Source organism: Leptodactylus fuscus, chromosome 2, assembly GCF_031893055.1.
Source record: "Leptodactylus fuscus isolate aLepFus1 chromosome 2, aLepFus1.hap2, whole genome shotgun sequence".
NCBI lineage: Eukaryota > Metazoa > Chordata > Amphibia > Anura > Leptodactylidae > Leptodactylus > Leptodactylus fuscus.
The window spans coordinates 217028721-217056410 of record NC_134266.1 but is presented as its reverse complement, the minus strand read 5'-3'; the positions used below and the strand labels follow the sequence as shown (position 1 = coordinate 217056410).

General features: G+C 41.5%; 1 protein-coding gene across 1 annotated transcript; it reads left to right on the top strand.

Annotated features, from left to right (window-relative positions):
• The first annotated feature begins 228 nt into the window (after positions 1-228).
• On the top strand, positions 229-27690 carry ARF3 (ARF GTPase 3). Its single transcript, XM_075265577.1, has 5 exons — positions 229-297; positions 16392-16601; positions 19037-19147; positions 23500-23624; positions 23728-27690. Exons 2-5 carry the CDS (start codon positions 16454-16456, stop codon positions 23890-23892), a joined length of 549 nt encoding a protein of 182 aa, XP_075121678.1. The 5' UTR covers positions 229-297; positions 16392-16453; the 3' UTR covers positions 23893-27690.

Below are 27690 nucleotides of genomic sequence, written 5' to 3'. Positions count from 1 at the left end.
TCGTGTTCTGTGTAACAGCTCTGCTGCTAATGGATGAGTGGGTGATTTTTTAGACATCAGGGCTTCATGCGAGGACCAGGCCTTCTGCCCACTCATTCCTGCAGCAGAATGGGAGCGAGCGCTGCTGCATCTGTTACTATGGAAACCAACGGGAATCTCGCGAGCGTTTCCCGCGGCGCCGATAGAGAAGAGCTGAGGGGCTTCAGGGAACTCTCGCGAGGTTTGGGCCGGGTGCTTCCGGTCGGAGAGGACAGAAGAGTCGCTGCGGTAGGCGAGGAAGAAGAAGAAGAGGTGAAGGTAGGTGCGACAGCTGACGGATAGCGGGCGAGTGAATCGATAATCCAGTGGCCGCTGTCTGGGGCTTACAGCGCGTGTTAGTCGCAGTGGAGGAGGATGTCGCCCACGCATGGAGCACAAGCACCAACCTCCATCTTACAATGAGCACCTAGCAGCAGTCTTCAGGGTCTGAGACACGACACCTCCATTACAGGAGCTCATGTCCCGCACACGTAATGGGCCGGAGCCTGTGCTGTGCTGCTGTACACGGTGCCATGTATATACCGGCTGACTGTGTGCTGGCACTGCTGTCTATGGCCTTACCTGTCATGTACTGGAGCTGTCGTGTACTAGCACCATCTGGTCACTCAGCCAAACATAGGACTCTGCTTGTGCCTGTAACTTTCTGTGCGGTTTACTCTTCATGTCTATGACAGTTCCTGCTTTCTATAGTATTCTGCTATATAGTCACCTTACTCCATGTCACCTTTGCAGCTAGTTGTGCGATCGCCTATAGCCGGCTGGCAGGACACACTTTCTGCCCTGCCTTTCATTATTGATTTGGGATTGACTGTTTAGTATATTAGCGGTATATGCCTTAGATATTATTTCATGACTAGATCATATGTTCACGTTTATTATGCCGTCATCATATACATATGAACACCATCCTGGATCTGCATCTCCATGGCTCACACCCATCGTTTAGGTTTGTCCGAAAGTGGTTCCCGATTTTGTTTTGGCGGTTTTATAGACACCTCTTATGTTCTGAACGGCATCTGTCAGTGGTTCTCACTAGTCCCCCCTCCCCCCCAACAAATAACATCAGATTTAACCCTTTGCTATGATCATACTGTGTGCAGCACTCTATAAGCATATGTGAGGTCCATACAAGTACTGTCTAGAGCAGAGGTGCCCAACATTGCCTGGTCCGAGGAGCACATTGTTAGATGGTGCCACGTGGAAAGGAATGAAAAACTCGCTGTGGTCTGGGAGTGAAATATACTTCACAGCAGGGAATGGTGAAAACAAAATGTAACTGTTATTTGTCGTCAACAAATAAAATTATTAATAAAATTTGACAATAGTTGAAAAAACTGGATGGAGGGTGGGGTGAGTCTATTTTTCTGGAAATATTGCCAGGTATAAAGTAAATGTAAGGTGGCGCATCCTAAGAAAGTGGCTAACCAATGGACATCATGTGGTGTCCGCTGGATCAACTCACAGATACACGAGCACCACCCTATAGTCACTACTACCAATATCCCTCCGCGACAATTCATATGGGTCCTGAATAAATACTAGCCTAACCCACATAATTTAGGGAATAGGTGTTAAACATCTGTTATGTTGTAAATCAATCACGGGGAGGAGATCACTTCTGTAGGGAATAAAACGGAGACCACCCCCCTAATCTGGATAGTTTAATGGGATCCCAGCAGCTAAGTAACCCCCAGATTAGGAGACACAGTGACCACCCCACCCCCCCCCTTAGAAAAAAAAAAAAAATCCGGCGAAACTTGTTTGCCCTTTAATAAGATTGAAGATTCATGCTTTAAAATGTAAAGGTAAATAGATATATAACCCAATACCGAAACCCAATATTCAGTAACGACTGCAGTTCCTGGAGCTCTGTTGGTGGACTACAGAAATCATATAGGCGCTATTTAAGTACCGGAGCTCTGTTCTTCTGATTCCCTACTGTGACGTATAGTTTGAGCCCAGAATGGTGTTCAACCTCTTTGAAGTGAGGGCTTGGAGCGAGTTAAAATAAAAAAAATGATACTCTGGTCCAGTGTTTCTCCCATTCGCTCTAATCCATGGAATGTCAAATCTGGAAAAGCAGATAGGTCCCAGTAATGTCACCGGTACACATCATGTCTCTGAGGCCAGTGATAAGATCAGCTTTCACCTTGATCCTCTGTTCTTCCGATCCCAACAGTCCATGGACTGGAGGTACCATGGTGTGGGAGGTTGTTGGGGGTGGGGTATGGGGCAGAGAAAGAATTGAGGTGAGCATGGCTTTGTCTTTTGTAGTTTGAGAGTTCTGGAAACAGCTGGCTTTCTCACATTACCTATGTACTACAATTGAGGGAGCCATGTTAATGCACAACTATCTTTTCCTCTCTGGAGTGCTAAATATCATTGTGCTAGAGGTGACGGGAGATTGCACAGAATGGCATCATGGAGCAGTTTTTCCCTACCCTAAAGCGATGGCGTGTCCCATAGATTTAGAAGCTGCAATGTATAGGAGTAGCACTTGTGCTTTAAAGACATTCGTATCTAAAATGCCCTTTTAGGCTTTTGGTAAATATGATGTGATTTCAGAAAAACATAAATCTGTATGTGCAGGGATCTGTAAGGCGGCAGCTATGTGGAGTTGGGCCTGTAATACAGAACCTCACACCTGCTGTGTACTGCCATATGGTGCCTTCATGTACCAACATATTTTGTCCAGGCGGCACTGTATAGGGAATACCTCCATAGTACTGTGTGCAATCGAATAAAATGATTATTACATATTCTACAATTATTAATATTAATATAATAATATAATACAGTTAAAGAACTTCTTACACATTTACTTCCATAGGAATTCAGTCACAGTTTTTTCTGATCTAGAGGAGCTTACGCGTCTGTCTGACATTTGCTGCTTCTGTGCTGTTTTTCTTATAACACGGCGTGCTCTGGGTCTGGCTTTTTTTTTTTTTGTAAAAAAAATCTTGAAAAACTCTGTTCACAGAGCTATTTTTAGGGTATTTGTCCATGTGGCTGATTTGTTGCAGGACATGCTGTGACTACATTTTTTTCCATGCATATGAATGGGCTTATTTCAGCACCATTAACGTGGATTTCTACAAGCCGCATTCAGATGAATGGACAGTCGCAGAAAATTTTACAAACAGATCTATTTTTACTTCTCACCTATAGAATCTACCCACAAAGTACAAACATGGGTTGGAACGCTGAATACCTGAAACGTCCCAAATGAACAGATGGACATAGATTATAGACACTATAGACAGCGGCCACTGTCATTGTTCAAGAGATGTAATAAAGCCCTGAGGTAAATGACTGTAGTACGTGGTTGACAACACCACATCCTCAGGAACGTCACTTTAGACAATATGATAGGTAAAACATGTCGTTTAAATAAAATAGAAATATCGCTTTCCTTATATTAAAGGGGTTCTCCACTTTGGTCAGAACACTCTGATGAACTAAATTTACCTCCTGAATTTATTCAAGATTAAAATAAGCAAAAAAAAATCAATCAACTATGTTAGTTCAATGTTAGCATAATAATTTACTAATAATTCAGTGTTTAAAAAGATCACCAGTGGCATCAAACAAATGCACCATTATACCCCAGCCCTAGTAGTGTGTGACAATACAATACACCTCCTTCACAGTGCCAAATGGTCCCCAATAACCTGACTGATACAGCACTGTTTCATCTATACACATACTTCACAACATTTGCAATCTCTTTCCAAGCAAGCTGTATTTTTTTTTAGCAAAACCTGGAATAGATGTGAGTAGTATAAGTGACTCCTTTATAGTTCCGATTACATTTCATGTCACTCATGGATAAAAGCCACAGCAAGATCTGCAACAAAAAAACGCTTTTCTGCAGCATGTAGCCTCAGCCTGGTGCTAAGTTCATGTTAGGTTTGGTTCTTTGTTCTGTTGGTGGATCAGAACAACAGATAGGTGACCACTAAGATAGTGGTTTCATACGGAGCCTGATTGACCCCATTGACTATAAAGGGATCTGTCAATTTAAAACTGAAAATGGTGGACCAAAAACCCCTGCATACTGCTCTTTTTCATCTGACAATTTCAGACAGAAAATGCAGTGGCATCTTCGTGCAAATGTGTGCGTAAGATAGAAGTTGCCAATCGCTTTTCCAGCAGAGAATGAGTTGGCCTCCATACACATTGGTTAGTTGGCAGGTTAGACTTATACAGTGTTGGCCAAAAGTATTGGCACCCCTGCACTTCTGTCAGATAATACTCATGTTCTTCCAGAAAATGATTGTAAGCACAAACTCTTTGGTATTAATATCTTCATTTATTTTGCTTGCAATGAAAAAACACAAAAGAGAATGAAAAAATGTCAAATCATTGATCATTTTACACAAAACTCCAAAAATGGGCCGGACAAAAGTATTGGCACCCTCAGCCTAATACTTGGTCGCACAACCTTTAGACCAAATAACTGCGAACAACTGCTTCCGGTAACCATCAATGAGTTTCTTACAATGCTCTGCTGGAATTTTAGACCATTCTTCTTTGGCAAACTGCTCCAGGTCCCTGAGATGTGAAGGGGGCTTTCTCCAAACTGCCATCAAGAGATCTCTCCACAGGTGTTCTATGGGATTCAGGTCTGGACTCATTGCTGGCCACTTTAGAAGTCTCCAGTGCTTTCTCTCAAACCATTTTCTAGTGCTTTTTGAAGTGTGTTTTGGGTCATTGTCCTGCTGGAAGACCCATGACCTCTGAGGGAGACCCAGCTTTCTCACACTGGGCCCTACATTATGCTGCAAAATTTGTTGGTAGTCTTCAGACTTCATAATGCCATGCACACGGTCAAGCAGTCCAGTGCCAGAGGCAGCAAAGCAACCCCAAAACATCAGGGAACCTCCGCCATGTTTGACTGTAGGGACCGTGTTCTTTTCTTTGAAGGCCTCTTTTTTTTTTTCCTGTAAACTCTATGTTGATGCCTTTTCCCAAAAAGCTCTACTTTTGTCTCCTCTGACCAGAGAACATTCTTCCAAAATGTTTTTGGCTTTCTCAGGTAAGTTTTGGCGAACTCCAACTTGGCTTTTTTATGTCTCTGGGTAAGAAGTGGGGTCTTCCTGGGTCTCCTACCATACAGTCCCTTTTCATTCAGACGCTGACGGATAGTACGGGGTGACACTGTTGTACCCTCGGACTGCAGGGCAGCTTGAACTTGTTTGGATGTTAGTCGATGTTCTTTATCCACCATTCGCACAATCTTGCGTTGAAATCTGTCGTCAATTTTTCTTTTCCGTCCACATCTAGGGAGGTTAGCCACAGTGCCATGGGCTTTAAACTTCTTGATGACACTGCGCATGGTAGATAGAAGGAACATTCAGGTCTTTGGAGATGGACTTTGTAGCCTTGAGATTGCTCATGCTTCCTCACAATTTTGCTTCTCAAGTCCTCAGACAGTTGTTTGGTCTTCTTTCTTTTCTCCATGCTCAATGTGGTACACACAAGGACACAGGACAGAGGTTGAGTCAACTTTAATCCATTTCAACTGGCTGCAAGTGTGTTTTAGTTATTGCCACCACCTGTTAGGTGCCTCAGGTAAGTAACAGGTGCTGTTAATTACACAAATTAGAGAAGCATCACATGATTTTACAAACAGTGCCGATATTTTTGTCCACCCCCTTTTTTATGTTTGGTGTGGAATTATATCCAATTTTGCTTTTTGACAATTCTTTTTGTGGTTTTCCATTGAAGACAAATTAAATGAAGATAATAATACCAAAGAATTTGTGATTGCAATCATTTTCTGGGCAGTACGGTGGCTTAGTGGTTAGCACTGCAGCCTTGCAGCGCTGGAGTCCTGGGTTCAAATCCTGCCAAGGGCAACATCTGCAAGGAGTTTGTATGTTCTCCCCGTGTTTGCGTGTGTTTCCTCTGGGTACTCCGGTTTCCTCCCACAAACCAAAGACATACTGATAGGGAATGTAGATTGTGAGCCCTGTATGGGAGAGTGACTGACTATCTGTAAAGCGCTGGGGAATATGATGGTGCTATATAAGTAAGCATAATAAATAAATAAATTTTCTGGAAGAAAATGAGTATTACCTGACAGAATTGCAGGGGTGCCAATACTTTTGGCCAACAATGTACATCTCATGTGTATGGGCTCCTTGTGCAGTGCTTATTCAGGGCAATGGCTTGTCTGTATAGTGAAGCATTGGATAGTTTAAGACAGGGGTTGGGAATAGAGATGAGCGAGTACTGTTCGGATCAGCCGATCCGAACAGCACGCTCGCATAGAAATGAATGGACGTAGCCGGCACGCGGGGGATTAAGCGGCCGGCCGCCGTCAAAGCGGAAGTACCAGGTGCATCCATTCATTTCTATGGAGTGTGCTGTTCGGATCGGCTGATCTGAACAGTACTCGCTCATCTCTAGTTGGGAACCTTGGCTCTCCAGCTGCTGTGAAACTACAACTCCCATCATGCTCCATTCACTTCCATCGGAGTTCCCAAAACAGCAGAGCAAGTATGCATGCTGGGAGTTAACAGCTGGAGAGCTAAGGTTCCCTACCCCTGGTTTAGGGGCTCAGGAAAGAAAGACGTAGTGATCTTCAGCATGAGTTGGGGATATGAAAATGTTGTTGCCTAACTAGACAATCCCTGTAAATATAACAAAGGAAATGAGTATTAGTCACATTGTTCTTTCTTTAGCACGTTGCTTTGTAAGCAGGAGCTTTGCTCTATTCCAGCATTTTTGTGATATAACCTAAGTGATTAAACCTTGCTTAGTACTGTAATTCACAATATGATGGGATTAAATGATACCTGTGACTATATAGGGAGGCCTTCCAAGGGTATGTCAATAGAAAAAAGACTGATCGTGTCCAGGGCCCCTGGGTGGCGATATGTAATGTGAGTGAGCACGATGATGTGTTATTCAGGTTCCGACTCCACGTCACCAGGGAGCATTGTAACATATCATATGACTGAGGATTTCACCAACTAGTAATCACCTGGCGTTGTTTTATATGGCCGTGTTTGTGGACAATTCCTTATAATTGGTTTTATATGACTGTGTTTTTGGACACTTCCTTATAACGGGTCTCTGGAATTCTTAGTTTGATTTTATAATATTTGCTAGGACACCTGTACATGAAGGGTTCATCGCCCTATTCCTGAGCAGTCCAGGCTTAAACTAAACCAGTTAGACCAGTGTAGCGAGTTCTTTTCTAAATATCCAATTTAAAGGGATTCTATCACTCAGACATGATTTTTTCTGAATACCACGTTGGACTAGCCTTAAGAAAGGCTATTCGGCTCCTACCTTTCGTCGTCTTCTCTGCGCCGCCAGTTGCCTACAATCCCGGTTCTTGTCGGTAAGCTAATGAGCTCTCTTGCAGCACTGGGGGCGGACCCCAGCGCTCAGACAGCACTGGGGGGCATCCCCAATGCTGCAAGAGAACTTTCTCCAGCGCCGCCTCTTCTTCTTCAGCAGTGTCATCTTCAGCCTCTTCTTCCGGCGGTGGTTTGTAACTTCTACGTCTTGGGCAGAGTAGTCTGCGCATGCCCACAGGCCACGAGAAAATGGCCGCTTCCAATACTGTGCGAGTGGCCATTTTCTCGTTGCCTGTGGGCATGCGCAGACTGCTCTGCCCGAGGCCTTAGAAGTTACAAGCCACCGCCAGAAGAAGAGGCTGAAGGTGACGCTGCTGAAGAAGAGGAGGCGGCGCTAGAGAGAGTTCTCTCGCAGCATTGGGGACGCCCCCAGTGCTGTCTGAGTGCTGGGACCCGCCCCCAGTACTGCGACAGAGCTCATTAGCATACCGACAAGAATCGGGATTGTAGGCAAACGGCGGCGTGGAGAAGGCGACGAAAGGTAGGAAACGAATAGCCTTTCTTAAGGCTATTCTGACGTGGTACTTAGAAAAAAAATCATGTCTGAGTGATAGGATCCCTTTAATGTAATAGGACAGACATGTAAAAGGAAAACTTGGATGTGTGGATGCCCTCCAAGTAGTGTACACAAGGCTTTAGTCCGTCTCTGAAAGCAACGATTTATTAAACTGAAAAAAAAAAAGTCTTTGTTTCCCATAGCAACTGATCATATCACAGATCATGTCAAATCCAGAAAATGGATCTTTATTACCGTACCTAGATCCAGACACTTTGGTATCAGTTTGAGCCCCATAGAAATAAATAGAATCTGGCAAGTGAACTGTCATTGTTTTTTTTCCATGTTTTTTTGCTCTTGCAAACAGCATGTAAAGCAAATGTGAACGTCCCTCATAGAATCCTACTTGCCTTTTTTCTATACATGGATATGTTCAGCAATTCTACTTGTTCCTGCCAGATGCCAGTGCCGTCTATAACAACACGTCTTACATTGTGAGATGAATTCAGCATTTGGAAATAATGCTTTCTCTCCATTCAGGTCTATAAATAATTGACTACCTGCTTGGATCTTGCTGGATCAGGGTACAATTCACACCATCTCTGCCAGATCTTAGATGCATAATTTAGATCCTGACCAGGATATTTATTTTACAGGAGAATCTGCTATTCATTACAGGCAAAAATAAGGCAGTTAATCTATATTATGCCATAGAAGATGGGGAATAGATCTATTTAGCAATGCTATATACGTATACCGGTGGCCAAGTCAGGAAACTTTTATGTTTTGGAATTTTGCATGTTTATAGATTGTTATGGCTCACGAAATTCAGATTCTATATAATAGTGATTACTTCAGTCATGATCAGTCTATACTACAGTACCTCAGTAATAGTTCTTTGTTTGACGGGCACCTCATTTGGACAAGGTTTTTGGTAATGGTACCAGAAAGTTTGGTTCTGGTAAGGACTGATTTAGGTCAACGCATAAATATAGTTTGCCGTGAACCGCGTTTTCTTTCCAGGTGGCAGGAAGCTGAACCCGGCACGATGTATCACATAGCAGGACACAGCAAAAAAAACACTGCAGGAAAAACTGCAGCGCAAACGCATCATTCATAGAAAGTCCACAGAGTTTTCCATGGACTTTCTGCTTCCGTTATACCGTCGGCATTTTCTTAGGTATAATTCACATGCTGCAATTTGCAAAAAAACAATTTTGACCTAAATCTGAATCCTGATTAAATGAACATTTTTCCATGTTTAATGAACAATTACTTTAGGGCACCCCCCTTTTTACAGTCCTATGAAAAAGTTTGGACACCCCTATTAATCTTAATCATTTTTAGTTCTAAATATTTTGGTGTTTGCAACAGCCATTTCAGTTTGATATATCTAATAACTGATAGACACAGTAATATTTCAGGATTGAAATGAGATTTATTGTACTAACAGAAAATGCGCAATATGCATTAAACCAAAATTTGACCGGTGCAAAAGTATGGGCACCCTTATCATTTTATTGATTTGAATACTCCTAACTACTTTTTACTGACTTACTGAAGCACAAAATTGGTTTTGTAACCTCAGTGAGCTTTGAACTTCATAGCCAGGTGTATCCAATCATGAGAAAAGGTATTTAAGGTGGCCAATTGCAAGTTGTTCTACTATTTGAATCTCCTCTGAAGAGTGGCATCATGGGCTACTCAAAACAACTCTCAAATGATCTGAAAACAAAGATTGTTCAACATAGTTGTTCAGGGGAAGGATACAAAAAGTTGTCTCAGAGATTTAACCTGTCAGTTTCCACTGTGAGGAACATAGTAAGGAAATGGAAGACCACAGGGACAGTTCTTGTTAAGCCCAGAAGTGGCAGGCCAAGAAAAATATCAGAAAGGCAGAGAAGAAGAATGGTGAGAACAGTCAAGGACAATCCACAGACCACCTCCAAAGAGCTGCAGCATCATCTTGCTGCAGATGGTGTCACTGTGCATCGGTCAACTATACAGCGCACTTTGCACAAATAGAAGCTGTATGGGAGAGTGATGAGAAAGAAGCCGTTTCTGCACGTACGCCACAAATAGAGTTGCCTGAGGTATGCAAAAGCACATTTGGACAAGGCAGCTTCATTTTGGAAACAAAAATTGAGTTGTTTGGTTATAAAAAAAAAAGGCGTTATGCATGGCGTCCAAAAAGAAACAGCATTCCAAGAAAAACACATGCTACCCACTGTAAAATTTGGTGGAGGTTCCATCATGCTTTGGGGCTGTGTGGCCAATGCCGGCATCGGGAATCTTGTTAAAGTTGAGAGTCGCATGGATTCCACTCAGTATCAGCAGATTCTTGAGAATAATGTTCAAGAATCAGTGACGAAGTTGAAGTTACGCTGGGGATGGATATTTCAGCAAGACAATGATCCAAAACACCGCTCCAAATCAACTCAGGCATTCATGCAGAGGAACAATTACAATGTTCTGGAATGGCCATCCCAGTCCCCAGACCTGAATATCATTGAACATCTGTGGGATGATTTGAAGCGGGCTGTCCATGCTCGGCGACCATCTAACTTAACTGAACTTGAATTGTTTGTCCAAAATACCTTTATCCAGGAACTGATTAAAAGCTACAGGAAGCGACTAGAGGCTGTTATCTTTGCAAAAGGAGGATGTACTAAATATTAATGTCACTTTTCTGTTGGGGTGCCCATACTTTTGCACCGGTCAAATTTTGGTTTAATGCATATTGCGCATTTTCTGTTAGTACAATAAACCTCATTTCAATCCTGAAATATTACTGTGTCCATCAGTTATTAGATATATCAAACTGAAATGGCTGTTGCAAACACCAAAATATTTAGAACTAAAAATGATTAAGATTAATAGGGGTGCCCAAACTTTTTCATAGGACTGTATATGCCACGCACCTATTTAAATGCCATGGCAATAAATTTTGTTATTTCTTGATATGTTATCAGTCAACAATTAAAGGGGCCTAAAAAAGAATGTGATCTACTTACGGATCGTGCACGCCGGGCGGGCATTCAGGGTGCGCTGTCTTCTTCTTCCACGCCTCTTCTTCCTCCGATGTCCTCCGGTCCCGTCCTCCTCCGGCGCTCGCAAACGGACACTGATATAAAAAAATAGCCTGGGCGCATGCGCAGTAGCATGCGGCTTCTACTACGGCTACTGCGCATGCGCCCAGGCCATTTTTTTTTAATCAATGTCTGTTCGCGAGCGCCGGAGGAGGACGGGACCGGAGGACATCGCAGGAAGAAGAGGCGTGGACGAAGATGAAGACACACCCTGAATGCCCGCCCAGGGTGCACGATCCGTAAGTAGAGCACATTCTTTTTTAGGTTATTATTTTAAAACGGGGGGGGGGGGGGGGGGTAGTGTAATATAACTTTTACGGTGCCTGAATAGCCTTTTTAAAGGCTATTCACGCATATGTGGGGCTCTATCAGCATGATTTTGCTGATAGAGCCCCTTTAACAGATATGTAATATTCTGCATATGCCCTATCTGTGTGTGCGTGTGTGTGTTTGTGTGTGTGTATATATATATATATCAAATCAAATCAAAAAAGCTTTATTGGCACGTCCGAATAGATATTTGGCATTGCCAAAGCTAGTAGAGTGGGGGGGGGGGAGTTGGACTCGGGTGGGTGGGTGGTGGGGGTGGTGTGGGTGGTTTGGGGTATAACAGTCCATGGAGTCTCATCTTCCTCTTCGTTGGTGACCGTTATATGGGGAGGTGGGGTGGGGCGGGGCGGTTGGTTTGGGGTATAACAGTCCGTGGAGTCTCATCTTCCTCTTCGTTGGTGACTGCTATATGGGGAGGTGGGGTGGGGTGGGGCGGGTGTTTTGGGATAAATATAACAGTCCGTGGAGTCTCATCTTCCTCTTATTTGGTGACAGCTGGACACGTATTGGGCAGCGATCTCCACAGTGGCCTCTTCTTCTCCCAGTAGGATGTAGAGTTTCCTCTTCTCGTCTGCAGATATGAAGTCTGGGATGTGGGCAGAGAGTCTTTGGTAGTAGGCGACCCTCACAGCTGAGTATTTGGTGCAGTGTAGCAGGAAGTGGGTCTCGTCTTCTAGGACCCCCTGGTCACAGTGCTGGCACAGTCTCTTCTCCCGTGGCTTGTACATCTGCCTGTATCGCCCCGTCTCTATCTCTAGGTTGTGGGCGCTCAGTCTGTACCGGCTCAGGGTCTGTCTGTGCTTGGGGTGGCGTATTCTCTCCAGGTAGGTGGCCATGGTGTAGTCCCTTTGTAGGGATTGGTACACGGTGAGTTTCTTGGAGTTATTTATTTCGTTTCTCCATTCTTCAATGTACCGCTCTCTGTTTGCCTCTGTGGTCGCCTTTATTTCGGCCTTGGTTATCATCTGTTGGTGTTTTTGGTTTGGTGGTTGGCTGTTGTTTGGTTGGTGAGTGTCTGGTTTGCTCAGGTGGCTTAGCCATGCTTGGTGGTGGTATATATATATATATATATATATATATATATATATATATATATTTATTTATTTATTTATATTTAATTTATATTCTATATATATCTATACACAATGTTGCACTTATAGTGTATACAGAGCAGTGCACATTGGTGCCCTTATACTATATTCTATAAGGGTAGCCATGCGCCTGTATGTAGTATAAACAATAAGAAAAGGACATGTACAGAGTGCACTTCCGCCCTACAATACCTGGATGCCCATTGATTCTTCTGAACTTGGCTCTCCATAGGGTTCTGCTGGGATCTAAGTTTGGATGATTAGAACTCCATAGGAACCAGTTCTTGTGTGGACCCGACCTTATTCTGTGTACCCAGTGCTATGTCTTCCACATATTTCCAGGACAGAGTTATGACTAGATGTGGTCTGCACTTCAGCTGCTACAACACTGTGAATCCTGCTGACTCCGGCTTAAATAAATGTTTACTGACGATGCCTTAGAATATGGAGCAAGTGTGGCTAAAGGTTTCACCTAGGAAGAGCCTTAGATACACAGTAACATGGAAAAATAAAGTTCAGGATGAACAGCCTTATATATATATATATATATATATATGTGTGTAACTTTATATATAGAAACTTTATATAGATTTCCCAAACACTAGTCCCCAGTAGGAAATAAGAAATCTGACCCATAATGCTTGCGAGAAGTCATTTACTGGAGCGCAGTCACTTCTCATTAGCCTTCATGGGCCGGGTCATCTCTTATCTTGTCAAAACTATGTGGGTTAAAATGGATAATTTACCACAGCCATTTACTACATTACAGATAATTCATTAAGCGGCTGCTCTTGATAAATTATACATTGACTCATCCGTCAGAGTAAGGTTAAGAAAGAAGTTTACTAGCAAAGTCATTCCAAAGCAAGAAGAGAGATTATATGAGCTGACAGCAGACTGATGTGCCGGCAGCACAAATCTACATCAGAAGACATACATGCCCAAATAGCAATCGATACAAAAAGCATTCGTTATGGATGTAATTCATGGTAAAACATTATAAAACAATCTGTGTCAAGGGGAAAAAGAAAAGATCAATGAAGTCCCTAGACACAAGAACACAGAAGGATACAGCACATAGTACGCCAGATGTCGTATTGGTGGTAACACCCCCAGTGACCATGTATAAATGCATAATGCAGGTGAATGCACAATAAGCTTTAGGCTGAAGCCCCACGTGGCTTAAGTGCTAACAAATCCCATCCACACATTGCAGAAAAATGCCCACGGCGGAAATGCTGCAATTTCCAAAACCAGCGCGGTTTTGGAAATCACAGCATGTCAGTTATACCTATGGAAATGCCAGCGGTTTTCCTATAGGTGTAATTGAAGCTGAAAGTCCACAAAGGAAACCTCTGCAGGCTTTCTGGGAAAAACCACGATGTGCAGGGCCTTAGCAGGTGCATATATAGCAGACACAATGGCTAAGGGTGGGACTCTATAGTACTTTGTTATTCTATAGTACACGCATTTCACTTGCTTTAATAGGCGGTGGTGCTTTGGAGTGTACTAGTACTAGTGCATGTACTGGTGAGAGCAGGCTTGTTTATTTGGCACATTATTTCGGTGATATTGGTTACGTTACTATTTATTACTTTATAGCATACCTAAACCTTCAAATATCTTTTGATTTTTCTGGCAGCATTTGTGACATTAGTAAATATTGTAATATACTTTAACGACAGATTTTGGCTCATTTCCATGAAATCCTTGGCCGAAATCCACTTCTGTCCCTTCTCTATTCTCTGCCTTGTTTCTTACTGAAATACAGGTGAGCTGTAATAATGCCGGGACACTGTGTTTGGGGGGGTGGAGGTCAGCGCTGCAGAGTCTCTAAGTCAAAGCACCAACTCCACTTTTTTCCTATGAAATAAATGTACAACATACTATCTAATTAATTATGCAATACATCATAATTGGATAATTCAATTAATAATAAATAATCATTTTACTTTGAAGCTAGAGCTGGGAGTTTTTTTTTTACTCTGACTCCTCAACTTGGGGGGGAGAAGTCACTTCAAACAGTTATATCTTGGCCATTATAAAACATAGAACAGTGCTTTTGGTGTCATATGAAAGGTGAGATTCTCATCCGTTTAAAAAAAAACAAACAACTGTCTAGATTGGAAAATGATATCCCTCAAATAAATATGGGTAGAACTGCGCCTAAAAGCACTGCACTACATTTTCTAATGATACGCCAGTCCGCCCTACACGCCCTTCCACTCAGACTCTGTTTCCCTGCTTTATTAGTAACTTATACAACCCCGTATTCCAGAAAGAAGCCAGGGAGAGAAACAAAGCAAAAGGACACAGAAGGGGATTTCACAAAATGGAGGGAAAATCTGTTAATAAACTATGTTACAATATTTATTATTGTCACAAAAGCTGCCAGAATATCAAAAGTATTTCAATGTTTAGGTACACTTTAAAGCATTACTAACCTTTCTGACAACTTTTGATTTCTGGCAGTATTTACGTCATTAATACATTTTGTAATATATTTTAACAAGTTTTGTCTCCTTTCTGTGAAATCCTGCATTTTTATTTTTTACTCATTCCCTTGCTTCTGTATTGAGAGCTGTTTCTGCCTCTCACTGAATGTTACCGTGTACGGGAGTATTGGGCTGTGTAACGAAAGAATGGTTGTAGGGGAGGGTCACTTCAAACAGTTATATCTCGGACATTATAAAACTTACAAACTTGCTTTTTGTGTCATATGATAGAGAGGATTCTCTAGTTTAATGACACTAAGGTCACAGTACTATCTAAATCAGGGGTGGGCAATTAATTTTCCTATGGGGCCACATGAGAAATTGAAATGCCTCTAGAGGGCTATGCGTGCTGCAGAAAATAGCTCCACCCACTTCTACATTAACTCCGCCCATTCTCATCTATTTTTACATGTGCCTCCACACAGTGTAACGCTCCTATAGATACCCTAACATTATATGCCTTTATATTATAATGTTCCCCTCCAAATGCCCCACAGTATTAAAATGGCAGAAACTAGAGGGGGACATTAAACAGTGGAGGTAGTTGGAGGGAGACATTAAACTGGGGCAACTAGAGGCAAGGACCTCAAACTCAAGGACCTGTGATAACATCATCTCGGGTCCTTTAATCTAGCACGAACATAAATTCGTTGTTAGCGTTCGTGAAGTCCGGTCATTTACCGGGATAATAAGTAGCCTATGTTTCATTCCAAGTTTCAATCTATGTATGTGCCAAATGTCAGCCAAAATCCGTTCAGCCGTTTTTGCGTGATTGAGGACCAAACATCCAAACACAAACATCTGAACACACAAACTTTCACATTTTATAATATTAATAGGATATATTATGCAGTTGCATATAAATCTCCTAATCCCGACTGTGTTTTCAACCAGTGATCTCTCAGGTAATAATTTAGTTAGCCACTGTCTTAATGTCATATAAAATGACATTCTCTTCTTTAATATAACATAAAAAGTAAGTTTGTACATTTTACAACGTCCTAGATATAACTGTTTGAAGCGACCCTCACCTGCCCTCATTTTCTCTAGCACACAGCCTCAAACTCCATACAAAGTAACATTCAGGGAGAGACAGAAACAAGGGAAAGCGTGAACAAGAATTTCACAGAAGGGATCCAAAATCAACTAAGTATATTACAAAATGTATTATTAGCACAAGTACTACCTGAAAATCAAGAGTTGTCCGAAATTTTAGTTACACTTGAAGGATTCTTGTTTAATGTATTCTGTTGGCGGCATTGTACTGTTGTGTCATGTACATGTTATGAGGGCATTGTGTAATATTTATACATGTTTATTCTCTACTCTATCTTTGTGGCAAAAACATGAATTCACCGCTACTTCCGTTTATACAGCAGGCCACCTAAGGCAGTGGAGAACACGTATGATCATCCTGAGCCATTATCATCTCAAACTGTTTTATCTTCAATTTTGCTTTGTGTTTTATGTAATTTCAGGAAAGAGCACAAGCAACGCATTTACTTTTCCTAATAAAACCGGTTATCCTGAGAACAGAGCCATGGGAAACCTCTTTGGAAATCTGCTCAAAAGTCTTATTGGAAAGAAGGAAATGAGAATACTGATGGTGGGACTTGATGCTGCTGGAAAGACCACCATATTATACAAACTGAAACTCGGAGAGATCGTGACCACAATTCCAACCATAGGTAAGTTGTATTGAACTGTATGGATGAGTTTGTCAAGACCTGTATCCCAGAATTTTAACTTCAAAAAGTCACACAATCAGACTTTTGCAACTTTTTGTGTTTTTGCGCAGAAATGTTGTATTTTTACGACATGCACTTTATTTTTGTAAAGCCGAAGGAAAAGCGGATGCGGCTAGCCTGTGCAGCTGATATACACTGGATTTATGAGATATTGTAAAAGACACAAAAATTGTTTGCCTAGTAGGGGAATGGTTTAAAAAGTGGGATAACACATGAAGACAGAAGTGTTAGACTTAAAGGGGTTATGTGGGGAGAGAAAAGGTCTCACACTGCATTCGGTGCACTGGACAAACCTTCTTATATACATAAATGAGTGTTCCCTGGTGTACCAGTTATTAGATTTGCAGAGTGCAGTGGCTGACTGTATACTCTGTGTTCAGCCTCTTCTGTTGCTGCTTTGGCTTTGTGGTGTCAGACTCTGCCCTACTCCAATTTGGAGGTGGTTATGTGGCTGAAAGACTGTGTCAGCAGGGGGCAGCAGAGTGACAAGCCTTTCTGTAAAGAAGGTTTATCCAGTGCAATGAATGTATTGGAAAAACTTTGCTGCCCCTTTCAAATACTTTAAAGATGAGACAAATTTATCAAATGTTTGATATATTTTGTAAAAATTTCGGCAACACAAATTCCACAAAATTGATTTTAAAAATTCCCGTCATAATCCATATCCCTCGATATAGAACTGGGCATTTAATCAAAAAATAACCAAAACCGACTGTCAATCCAGATGATTGACATGATTTTGTGCATGTTGGTTATGACATTATTTGTGAGTTTTTACCTGCACTTTTGTTCAGACTGGAAACATCCGAATCGGAACTGCTATTATAATCTGTAGTCTCCTCCTACGCCAGAGTATAATTAGCAGAGGCCCATGGGAGGTGATCACAGATGAAAAAAACAGTATTACTCCCTTCCCCTGCACTCCGGCACTGGCACTCATCCTCTTCTGGCCTCTGAAATGAAGTTGGGGAACCCTGAGGCCTGTGATTGGTGCAGAGATGCCTTGATTCCACATACCACTAAAGCCCAATCACAGAGAGACACTAGAGTACAGTAACAGTTATGGTTCTGACGATTTCACGCCAAACAAAAGTGTCTCACAAATAATGTAATAACCGAACTGAAATAACCAACAGGGAGTCTAGGAGAGATGAGTAACACTGTTTTTTATATTTGCTCACCTTCCGTGGGCTTACTGTTATGCTCTGCAAAGACCCCAGAGTATTATAGCAATTCCAATTTAGATGCGTTCAGTGAAAACAAAACCGCCAGGTGAACCTCACGAGATGAATTTCATAAAACTTGTTAGGGTAACAGATGCAGTTCTGAGCCTGCCGCACATCTGTCACTCCACCTGGTGGTGAGTTCTATCCATTTAAAAAGCCTCCGTCCTTTCTGTCCCACCCTTTATTGCAAGCTGCCCAGCGCAGACTGTAATAGAAGTCTCTTAATGACAAGTCTGGGAGTCTTCAATGGGCTCCCTGCTGTTATTTTAATCAATGGGTGGTCTAGCTGGATGATGCTCAGAGCTGGTATACCCTGGCACCAATGCCATACAGGGCTGCACCTCTGCCCTCAATATTGAATAGGAGCAGAACTGCTTCCGAGCCCAGTATGGTATATCAAATAGAAGCAGCAAAATACAAACAAACAGCTGACAGACTGGTATATGGAATACCATAATATGGAGAACATTGGAAACTTTAGTGTTGGGGGCCCCTTTAACATGTTATGTATCAGACTGTTTCTATATTTTTTCACAAATCAGAATAATACAATATACTCGAGCCTAATTTTTCAGCACAGTTCAGCTCTATATTCAGCCAGGCTGAATTCCAAGTGGGGGGAAAAAAAACTCAAGCTCAGGGAAGGGGCAGACAGACAACCAAAACACCCCCTCCCCTTCCCCAGCAACTACTGCACCCAAAAACTCCGACCATTTTCATTTTTGAAATGTTCCAGTAGCTGCTGCATTTCCTCCCTCGGCTTATACTCAAGTCAATAAGTTTTCACAGTTTTTTTGTGGTAAAATTAGGGGCTTATATTCGGGTCGGCTTATACTCGAGTATATACGTAAATCTTTTCGACACTGTGAGTCAAGTATTGTCTTTATAAAGCCTAACTGCATTAACCCCTTAGTGACAGCATTATGTATATGCCGAAGATGTTGCCAAGAAACTTCTCTGTTATGTTTTTTTGAAAGCAGCAGCTCTGCAACCTGTGACCCTGATAAAAAAGGATTTGCTTCTGGTGACGTGTTAGTCATGGCCTTCAGCAGAGGATACATATGATATTTCTTTTATGTTCTCATGTACTGTTTACAATTGCCTTTATCCTGACAGTCTTAAGTACTTGCTATCCTTTCTTCCTCACAGGCTTCAATGTAGAAACGGTAGAATACAAGAACATCAGCTTCACAGTGTGGGACGTTGGTGGCCAAGACAAGATCCGACCACTGTGGAGGCATTATTTCCAGAATACTCAGGGTGAGCTCTTACATATACCTACGTACGGTATGACAGTATTCAGTCATTGATGAATGGACAGGGTATATATGGACAAATGTTTTTTTGCTCCTATTTTTTTTCTTTTGATGAATATGACATTAATCTACATCTTTTTACACAGTTTTAATGCACTGTTCACAAACAGAAAATTGATACAGAGCAAGGGAAGTTGTGACATTAAATCTGCAGGCAGAATGTTTTAGAGTAAAATGAGCTGAACATATATTAAAGAAAAGGTTTTTAAACGCACCAGCTCTCCGGGTATCGACTCATTTATTTATTTATTTATTATGCTTACTTATATAGCGCCATCATATTCCGCAGCACTTCCGCAGGTCAGTTTTTCTATATATGTCCTGTCGGATCCTTGGTCTATTTCGGCGTGAGAAAGAGACAGTCATGGAGCAGACTGTCCTCTACCTAGTTTGTGCAGTATATGGCAGCTAGTCTTTACCCACCAGTTTATAGAGAACTACAAAATTCCTATAGCATGTAGAGGGGAAAACTTGTAAATAACGCAAAGTATCAGTCATATAATGATTAGATATACTGTTACTTCTCAAGTATCCTAATATGGCAGCTTTACCTGAAAAGATAAGTGAAGCTACAGGCGTTAGGGGATTACCACAAACTTTAGTTTAAACGTCATTTGGCACTCTAAACCACCACCATGTCTTTATGGACTAGTGGTTTAATACCTGAAGTATACCAATAGTATTCTTGTCTTCTCTACAGTTAATATAACAGGCTAATACTTAGCAATAGATGTGCTACCAGATCATGCGCAGTTGACTCCTAAGTTATACACCTCAATTTCACTGCACATTCGTAAAATGATTGACTAGAAGAACCAGAGAAGTCCAGTGAGAACATACTTATTTTCATCTTATCTTCTGTTGTCCTACCAGGTAATCCTTATTGCAATAAAGAAAGAAAAATAAAAGAAAAACTCTGGCAAACAGGCATACTATATGAATATTTGGGACAAAAAACCCTATAGTCCATAAAGACATGCTGGTGGTTTAGCATCTCAGATTTGTCTGAGTCTTTAAACATGGAGCTTAGTAGCTGAGCAGGCACTACAAGCAGATGCTGGTTCACCACTGTTTTACAGCGTTTGTGGCAATGCCCCGTGATCAGAAAATATCTGATTACAGATAACCCTTAACCCTTCAAATAGGTCCATTGGTCGACGCATTTGAAGGCTCCCAGGCCTGTCATTAAAGGGGCTCTATTATTGGGAAAAGTCATTTTTAGATAAGCACAACCTTGCATGGCCTTTAGAAAACCTATTTCACACCTACCTTTTGTATGTAAATTGCCTCAGTAAATTTTGAATACCGTGTATACTCGAGTATAAGCCGAGTTTTTCAGCACAGTTTTTGTGCTGAAATAGCCCCACTCGGCTTATACTTGAGTCAAACAAAACCAATTTTTTTCTTTTTTGTGTGTGTGTGGGGGGGTGCTGTCCATGACCAGCCCAAATAGTAATAGAATCTCCCACAAAATAGTGAAAAAAAAGAAGCTTTAAAAAAATAAAGTAAATAAAAGTTCATAATCACTCCTTTACCACATTAGGTATCCCTGTGTCTGAAAGTGCTCGGTCTACTGATTATAGGGTATCTGCAGTGCTCCTGTTCTGTCAGGAAGGGGTTAATAGGAGCACTGCAGATACCCTATATTCAGCCAGGCTGAATTCCAAGTTGGGGAAAAAACAAAACAAAAAAACTGTCCTCAAGCTCAGGGAAGGGGCAGACAGACACCCAAAACACCCCCTTCCCTTTCCCAGCATCTACTGCACCCAAAAACTCAGACCATTTTAATTTTTGAAATTTTCCAGTAGCTGCTGCATTTCCCCCCCTCGGCTTATACTCAAGTCAATAAGTTTTCCCAGTTTTTTGTGGTAAAATTAGGGGCCTCGGCTTATATTTGGGTCAGCTTATACTCGATTATATATGGTAAACCCGTTTTTACTTATGTTAATGAGCTTCCACCGTGCACCGAAAGTGTGTGTCTGCTCTATGTGTATGTACAGCAGAGAGGAGTCATCAGCACAGCAGCCTCTGCTATACATACACATAGAGCAGACAGCGCACACAGACACTTCCGTTGAAGTGTGGAAGCTCATTAACATATGAATAAAAATGGACTTATTCAAAATCTACTGAGGCAATCTACATACAAAAGGTAGGTAGGTGTGGAATAGCCTTCCTAAAGGCTTTGCAAGGATGTGCTTATCTAAAAATGATTTTTCCCACTGCCCTTTTAATATAGCCCTTATAATATAGCCCTTTTAATATAGCTGCACATTAATATTGCAGTATATGTATGTATGTATGTATTGTGTGGGTGATTAGACTTTCCAGGGTTCAAGCTATAATAATGTTTACCTTGTACATTGAGCTCTGTTGCAAGGAGGGAAAGAAAAAAAATCAATTTTGTGGGTGGTCAAATACAGAAAAATTAGTAAAGAAAAAGTGAACAAAACATTTAACATTTTCCAAACTGGTAAAAACAAATTCTACAATCTGTCCTACAAAATAAGTTTATTTGTTAAAGCACAGTTGCAGTTTTTTTTTTTTTCTAATGCCACCCTATTCCCAATTTCTTTTTTTCAGCTTCTCAGTATATTGTATGTAGCATTTATGTTGTGCTATTATGAAGTGCCATTTATCCGGCAAAAAAATAAGCCTTTATACAGCATTACAAGTGGAAAAATAAAAGTTACGGCTTTTTAAAGACGGCATGTAAAAATCCAAAAAATAGCTGCAGCGGGAAGGAGTTTAGCGTAATCTCTTCCTTCTGCCTTCTCCTCAACTGCTCTGAGCTGTTACACTGAGGATATGACTTGTTCATGCTTATTTGGACAATTACAGAGATATAAGTTTTTAAAGGGGCTCTATCATTGGGACAAGTCATTTTTAACTAACCACATCCTTGCATAGCCTTTAGAAATGCTATTCCACACCTACCTATAGTATGTAGATTGCCTCAGTGGTTTCTGAATAAGTCAGTTTTTATTCATATGCTAATGAGCTTCCAGCCAGCACAGGAAGTTCCCAGCAGCACTGGTCTCTGCTATTATCTCCTATGTGTGTGTGTGCAAACTGGAAGCCGAGTCATCAGCAGCAGCAGCCTGTGCTGTATACTCCCATAGGAAACAATAGCAAAGAGGGTGCACGACACATCGTGCACCAGTCTAATGCTAGGTTCACACCACCGTTTGATCACCGTTCTGAGGCATGCAGAAGATGGAAACCTGTCAGACCGGGTCCGGCCGTGAGCACCGGTGAGCGTTTTATGCTCTCTGCGGTGAAACCAGTTTTTTTTTAAAGGCGGACACAAAGTCCTGCATGTCCGCCTCTGTGTCTGATTAAAAAAAAAAAAAAAAACAGTTTTGCCGCAGAGAGCATAAAACGCTCACCGTTCTCACGGCCGTCTCAGGTTTCCGTCTCATGCCCAATTTCAGGCAGGAAACAGAAACCTGCAGAACGGAGACCGGGCGCAGATGTGAATGAGCCCTAATTCGCATTTGAATAAAAACGGACTTATTCAAAAACCGCTGAGGCAATTTACATACTAAAGGTAAGTGTGGAATAGACTTTTTAAAGGTTATGCAAGGATGTGATTAGTTAAAATGACTTTTCCCAATTATAGAGCCCCTTTAATCACAAGATAAGTGCCGGGTTGTTGTCAGGTTAAGGGCATACTTCACAATATATGGCATCCCCTTACAGATACCGGATGATAATATCCTTTTTTGCTCTGATAATTCACTCTGTGTCATTCTATTGTATTGGGAATCATTGCTCTTTGCCCTGACTTCCTGGGGAGCTTGTGCGTATACTTAGTAGCCAATCTGAATAATCAGAGCTACCCTGTTTCCCCGAAAATAAGACAGTTTCTTATATTAAATTATCTAACGAAATATATGACCTTTCTTATTTTCGGGGGATGTCTTATGCAGCGGCTGGAGCGTGGAACAATCGGAAGTCATGCTGATGCTTCCTTAGCATGACTGCCGGTTGTATGTGATCCAGAAGGTGAAGGGAGGGGGTGTCTTATTTTCGGGGAAAAAGGGTACAGTGTAAAACAGTGTGAGGCTCCTAGGACCACCCAGATTATTTAATCTGAAATTTGGTGGATTTCAGACATTGCAGGTCCACTCTAACGAGTGACTTGTACCCTAATTGTTCAGAGCAATACAAAAGTACTACCAGGTACATAAGTACCGAACTACAAATTATTTGTAGTTGTTAACACAACTGCATTTTTTTCATTAATGCCTATAAAAAAAATCATATATCTGTTTTCTGTCCTATTTCTTGCAGGATTAATATTTGTGGTTGACAGTAATGACAGAGAACGAGTTAACGAGGCACGTGAAGAGTTAATGAGGATGCTAGCAGAAGATGAGCTTCGGGATGCCGTACTGCTTGTGTTTGCAAATAAACAGGTTTGTATGATGTGTATTAATTCTCTGTGTGTGACATCCATCATCTCCATTTTTTCATTGCACGTTTTTTTATCACATCATTTTGTAATTCATCTCTTTCCAGGACCTTCCCAATGCTATGAACGCTGCTGAAATCACGGACAAACTGGGTCTCCATTCTCTTCGTCATCGCAACTGGTACATCCAGTCCACCTGTGCCACCAGTGGAGATGGTCTCTACGAGGGCCTGGACTGGCTAGCCAACCAACTAAAGAACAAGAAGAATTGATTCCCGGCCCTACCTCTGCCTCCCCAGCGTGCGCCTGACTCTTCCTCTCCATTCCCTCCATCCAAAATTCCCTCTTCAGCCAGGGCAGGTTGGGGTTGGCTGCCGACACAGACCACCCTATCCCACCTGCTTCTCCTGGTTCCACACTCGCTTACTTTGCCGTTTTGGTTTGGGGTGTTTTTATCGGGTGCCGTGTTTCTTCTGACTCATCCAGCTGCTGTTACTTGCTCTTTATTTGTCCTTTGGAGATTTTGGGTGGGGGAGGACTTGTGAGATTTGGCACTAAATGCCATAGCAATCTACCCCCTGTAGACAGGGTTGGTAAGGAAAGGATTGGGGGAGCTGTGCTGTTTTGTGTCTGTATGTTCTGTGGAAGCTCCCTTTGCTGAAGATTGAGAGATGTTTTTGGCTTCTTGTGTTTGTTTTTAAGGCAGGTTGTCTTCAGTGCTTCATACAAGAAAAATTAGTACACCAACCAAGTGAACTTTTTTATTTATTTTTTTTTAGTTTAAGGAAAGGGTACATTACATTTCAATCCTTTAAAATGACTTACTCCTATTACTTTAGTAACTTATTAGCATTTCATCTATTCCAAGGCTGTATAATCTGTTCTCAATAAGGATCTCATTCCATATGGTATACGGTGGTATATCACGGTGGACCTGAAGTCAGACTCTACTGCTCTTGTGCTTCATTTATATCAGATACACACAAGAACGGGCTTCTTTACTGTGTTTGAAGTGAAGTGTAGTGCAATGAAGACTCAATGGTTGTTAGCAAAATGAATCCCATGTACTGCGGTGGTTAAAACTGACTGCAAAAGCCATAGTATTATTTCCTTTGCAACTGTATTGAGCCAGTGGGAGAGTTTAATGTATATGAACTGTGCATGTGGGTTGTGCTTTTAATTTCTAAACACCTGCTGTAATGAAATAAGAGGTTATTTGAGCACATTGTGCTCTAGTCTCACCACCCTTATTTATAATGACTGGAGCAGCTCCCAATGAAGTCATTGTGGCCATCTCCACTCCTCCTGTCAGTTACATCACTGGGAGTCCGTCCAGCTGATGCGAGTCCAATAGCATCGTATTTGCATTAAGACATTTAAATAAAAAGAAGAGTTTTTTTCTATAATCTGCACTGACACTTCTATTCGGTCTTCTTCTTCTTCTCTAAATAGTTCATGTTCAGTTTTAATGTTTTTTGTCACAATAATTCTTCTAAATGAAAGAAATCGAACAGCTGCGCTCATGGTTTTCAGCCGAGTACTTTTGCAACTTGTTACTCTCTGTAAAGCAAACAGCATGTCGGGGATTTGGTGTTAAGGTGATTCATCTTTACATCATAGATTTAAAACAGATTTTCCAAGTGACCTTTTTCTGTCTGCAAAATGTTTTCAGATGGAATAATGCGGATTATTGAAATGACAGGAGTGTCAGATACCAAAATCACTCCTCATATCTTATTTATATTTTCCTGGAAAAATGTGAGATTTAGAGAGTGTGCTTTGCTGCGGGCCCAGGATGGGTAACTTTTGGCCCTTGGCGGTTAGCACTTCATCATGGGAGATGTAATTCAGAAACAGTTGGCATGCTGAGAATTGTATTTTTGTGCTGCTGTTCTTCTTTTTTTTTTTTTTTTTTTTTTTTTTTTTATCTTCTGCTCCTATCTCCGGTCTTCTTTGCTACAGCAGGATTTCAGGAAATAGAGCATGAGACATACCAGGTCATCACATTTCAGTAAATACTGGTAAATTTTCCATCTCCTCTATAGTACTAATGGGTCAATACCACTGAACTGTGGCCATCACTGACACTTGCTTATTTAACGCACAACTTTAGCGTAAGATCTTGATGTCCCGCATATCTTTATTAAGGTTGGCTCACTGCGATGAGCTGACCAATGAGTGCTTGCATGTCCTCAGACTGTCAATCTCTGGGCAACCTGTTATATAGCATGAGGCGCTGAACGGATTGATATGCAGTGTGGTGGAAAAAGATTTATTGTCAGAGGGCGGTCCTACTCTTGATTGACACCCTTTCTCCTGTTAAAGGATATGCTGAGTCACTGATTAGGCCCGCCCACCGGACTCCTAAGCCTAGACGGCTTTAGGGTATGTTCACCTGGCAGAACGGTTAGAGGAATTTGAGGTGGACGTCTGCCTAAAATACCTCTTTCATTTCTGGCATCTTCACTTCCACTCAGATAAATTAATTTAACCTTTTCGGGAGAGCAGCTTGTGAACAGGTTCGATGGCTGAATTAACCACAGAATTCATGGCAAGTTCGTGCAGGGCGCTTGTTTTTTCAGCGTCCTGCTTCCTTTTCTACCTGGCAGTAATGGATATTTCCTAAAAAGATCAGGGCAGCCTCATGCTTCAGTATTCAGGAGACAAATACCTAGGACATCATTCCATAAGTGTATAAAGATTCCCCTATAAGAAAACCGCTGTAGGACCAAAACTTACAAAGGTTACATAGATCACCAGTAAACGAAGTCGGGTGTGATATCGCGGGCAGTACAAGATTTTATACTTTACAACTCTTTAGATGAAGGAAGCTTTGTCTACCAATTATAATGATGCCAAATCCTGCGAAATATGTTTTTAAGAATTTTACACTAACATTGCTGAAATGCTGGCCTCATTTTACTGTGATGTATTTTTTTAAAGGGAAAAAACTTCCAAGATTTGGCTGGTTAAAGGAACACTAAGCACAGAAAAAGCACAACAAATAAAATCAGATCGCAACTATGATTTGTAAAGTGCTGCGGGATATGGTGATGGTATATACATAGAAGTTATTAGTAGTAATAATAGTACTTCCTCCCTTATCTCATCCTTGTCCCATATCACACTTGAAACTGATAACTATATAAAGAAATCTGTACGTATCCCAAAAGCTCGGCCATCTCCCCTCCTTCTCCTTACACTCCTGGGAGACAGGCTTTGAGATGAATGGCTGAAGCAGGGGTCTCGCCTACCGTAGGCCAAATAGATTGGTAAGCCATGACCCTCAGCCAGTGTCCAGTCACAGATGGAACAGATCTGCAGAAGGTTAACCTGTGGTGTTTGCAGGATTTTTACAAAGTTGTTTGTATCAGCAAACAGTGAGGGCAGCTATATTACTTCCTTACTTTTATCATTCATTTCTAGGTTTAGTGTTCCTTTAAGAGGCTGCAGATACAGAGCGTGTGGAATCCTTATCAAGGAAGGCAAGCAAGCAGTACAGTATTTTGCTCAAATATAAAATAAAGAGATAGAGATATATAGATCTCTCTTTATTGTACAAGTGCTGTTTACTTTAACCCTTAAGTGCTACATTGAAATGGAAAATCCAGATGAATTTAGAGATTCCCATCCTTGACAGTATCTGAAGATCAATCAATAACCCTGAGTTGCTGCTGGTACTTAAGACTCTTGGGTGCTTTTGACTATATTCCTGTCTTGGGAAGACATGGGGTTAATAAACCTGAGCTGCCGTCGTCCTCTTTCAAACCATGTAGTGCACTTTTTACATAAGGGACCATTTTGTTTTCTCCAGTGATGGTTGATTTGATATTTATTGATATTGTTTGGTCGTATACAGGTTACTTTACTCGTGTTTCTTTTCTTCTCATAACTTACGCTGTTGCCTCAGTAGACTTTTTCAACTGTACTCTATCTCTACTCTTTTACCTCTGGTCTGTGTGGTGTATAGTGGAACGTATGGTTTCAGCTGGTTATTCTCTTTTTGTTTGTATATTTTGGAATGTAAGCTGTATGTGTTTCAAAGACAAGAATTAAACCACTGGAAGCAA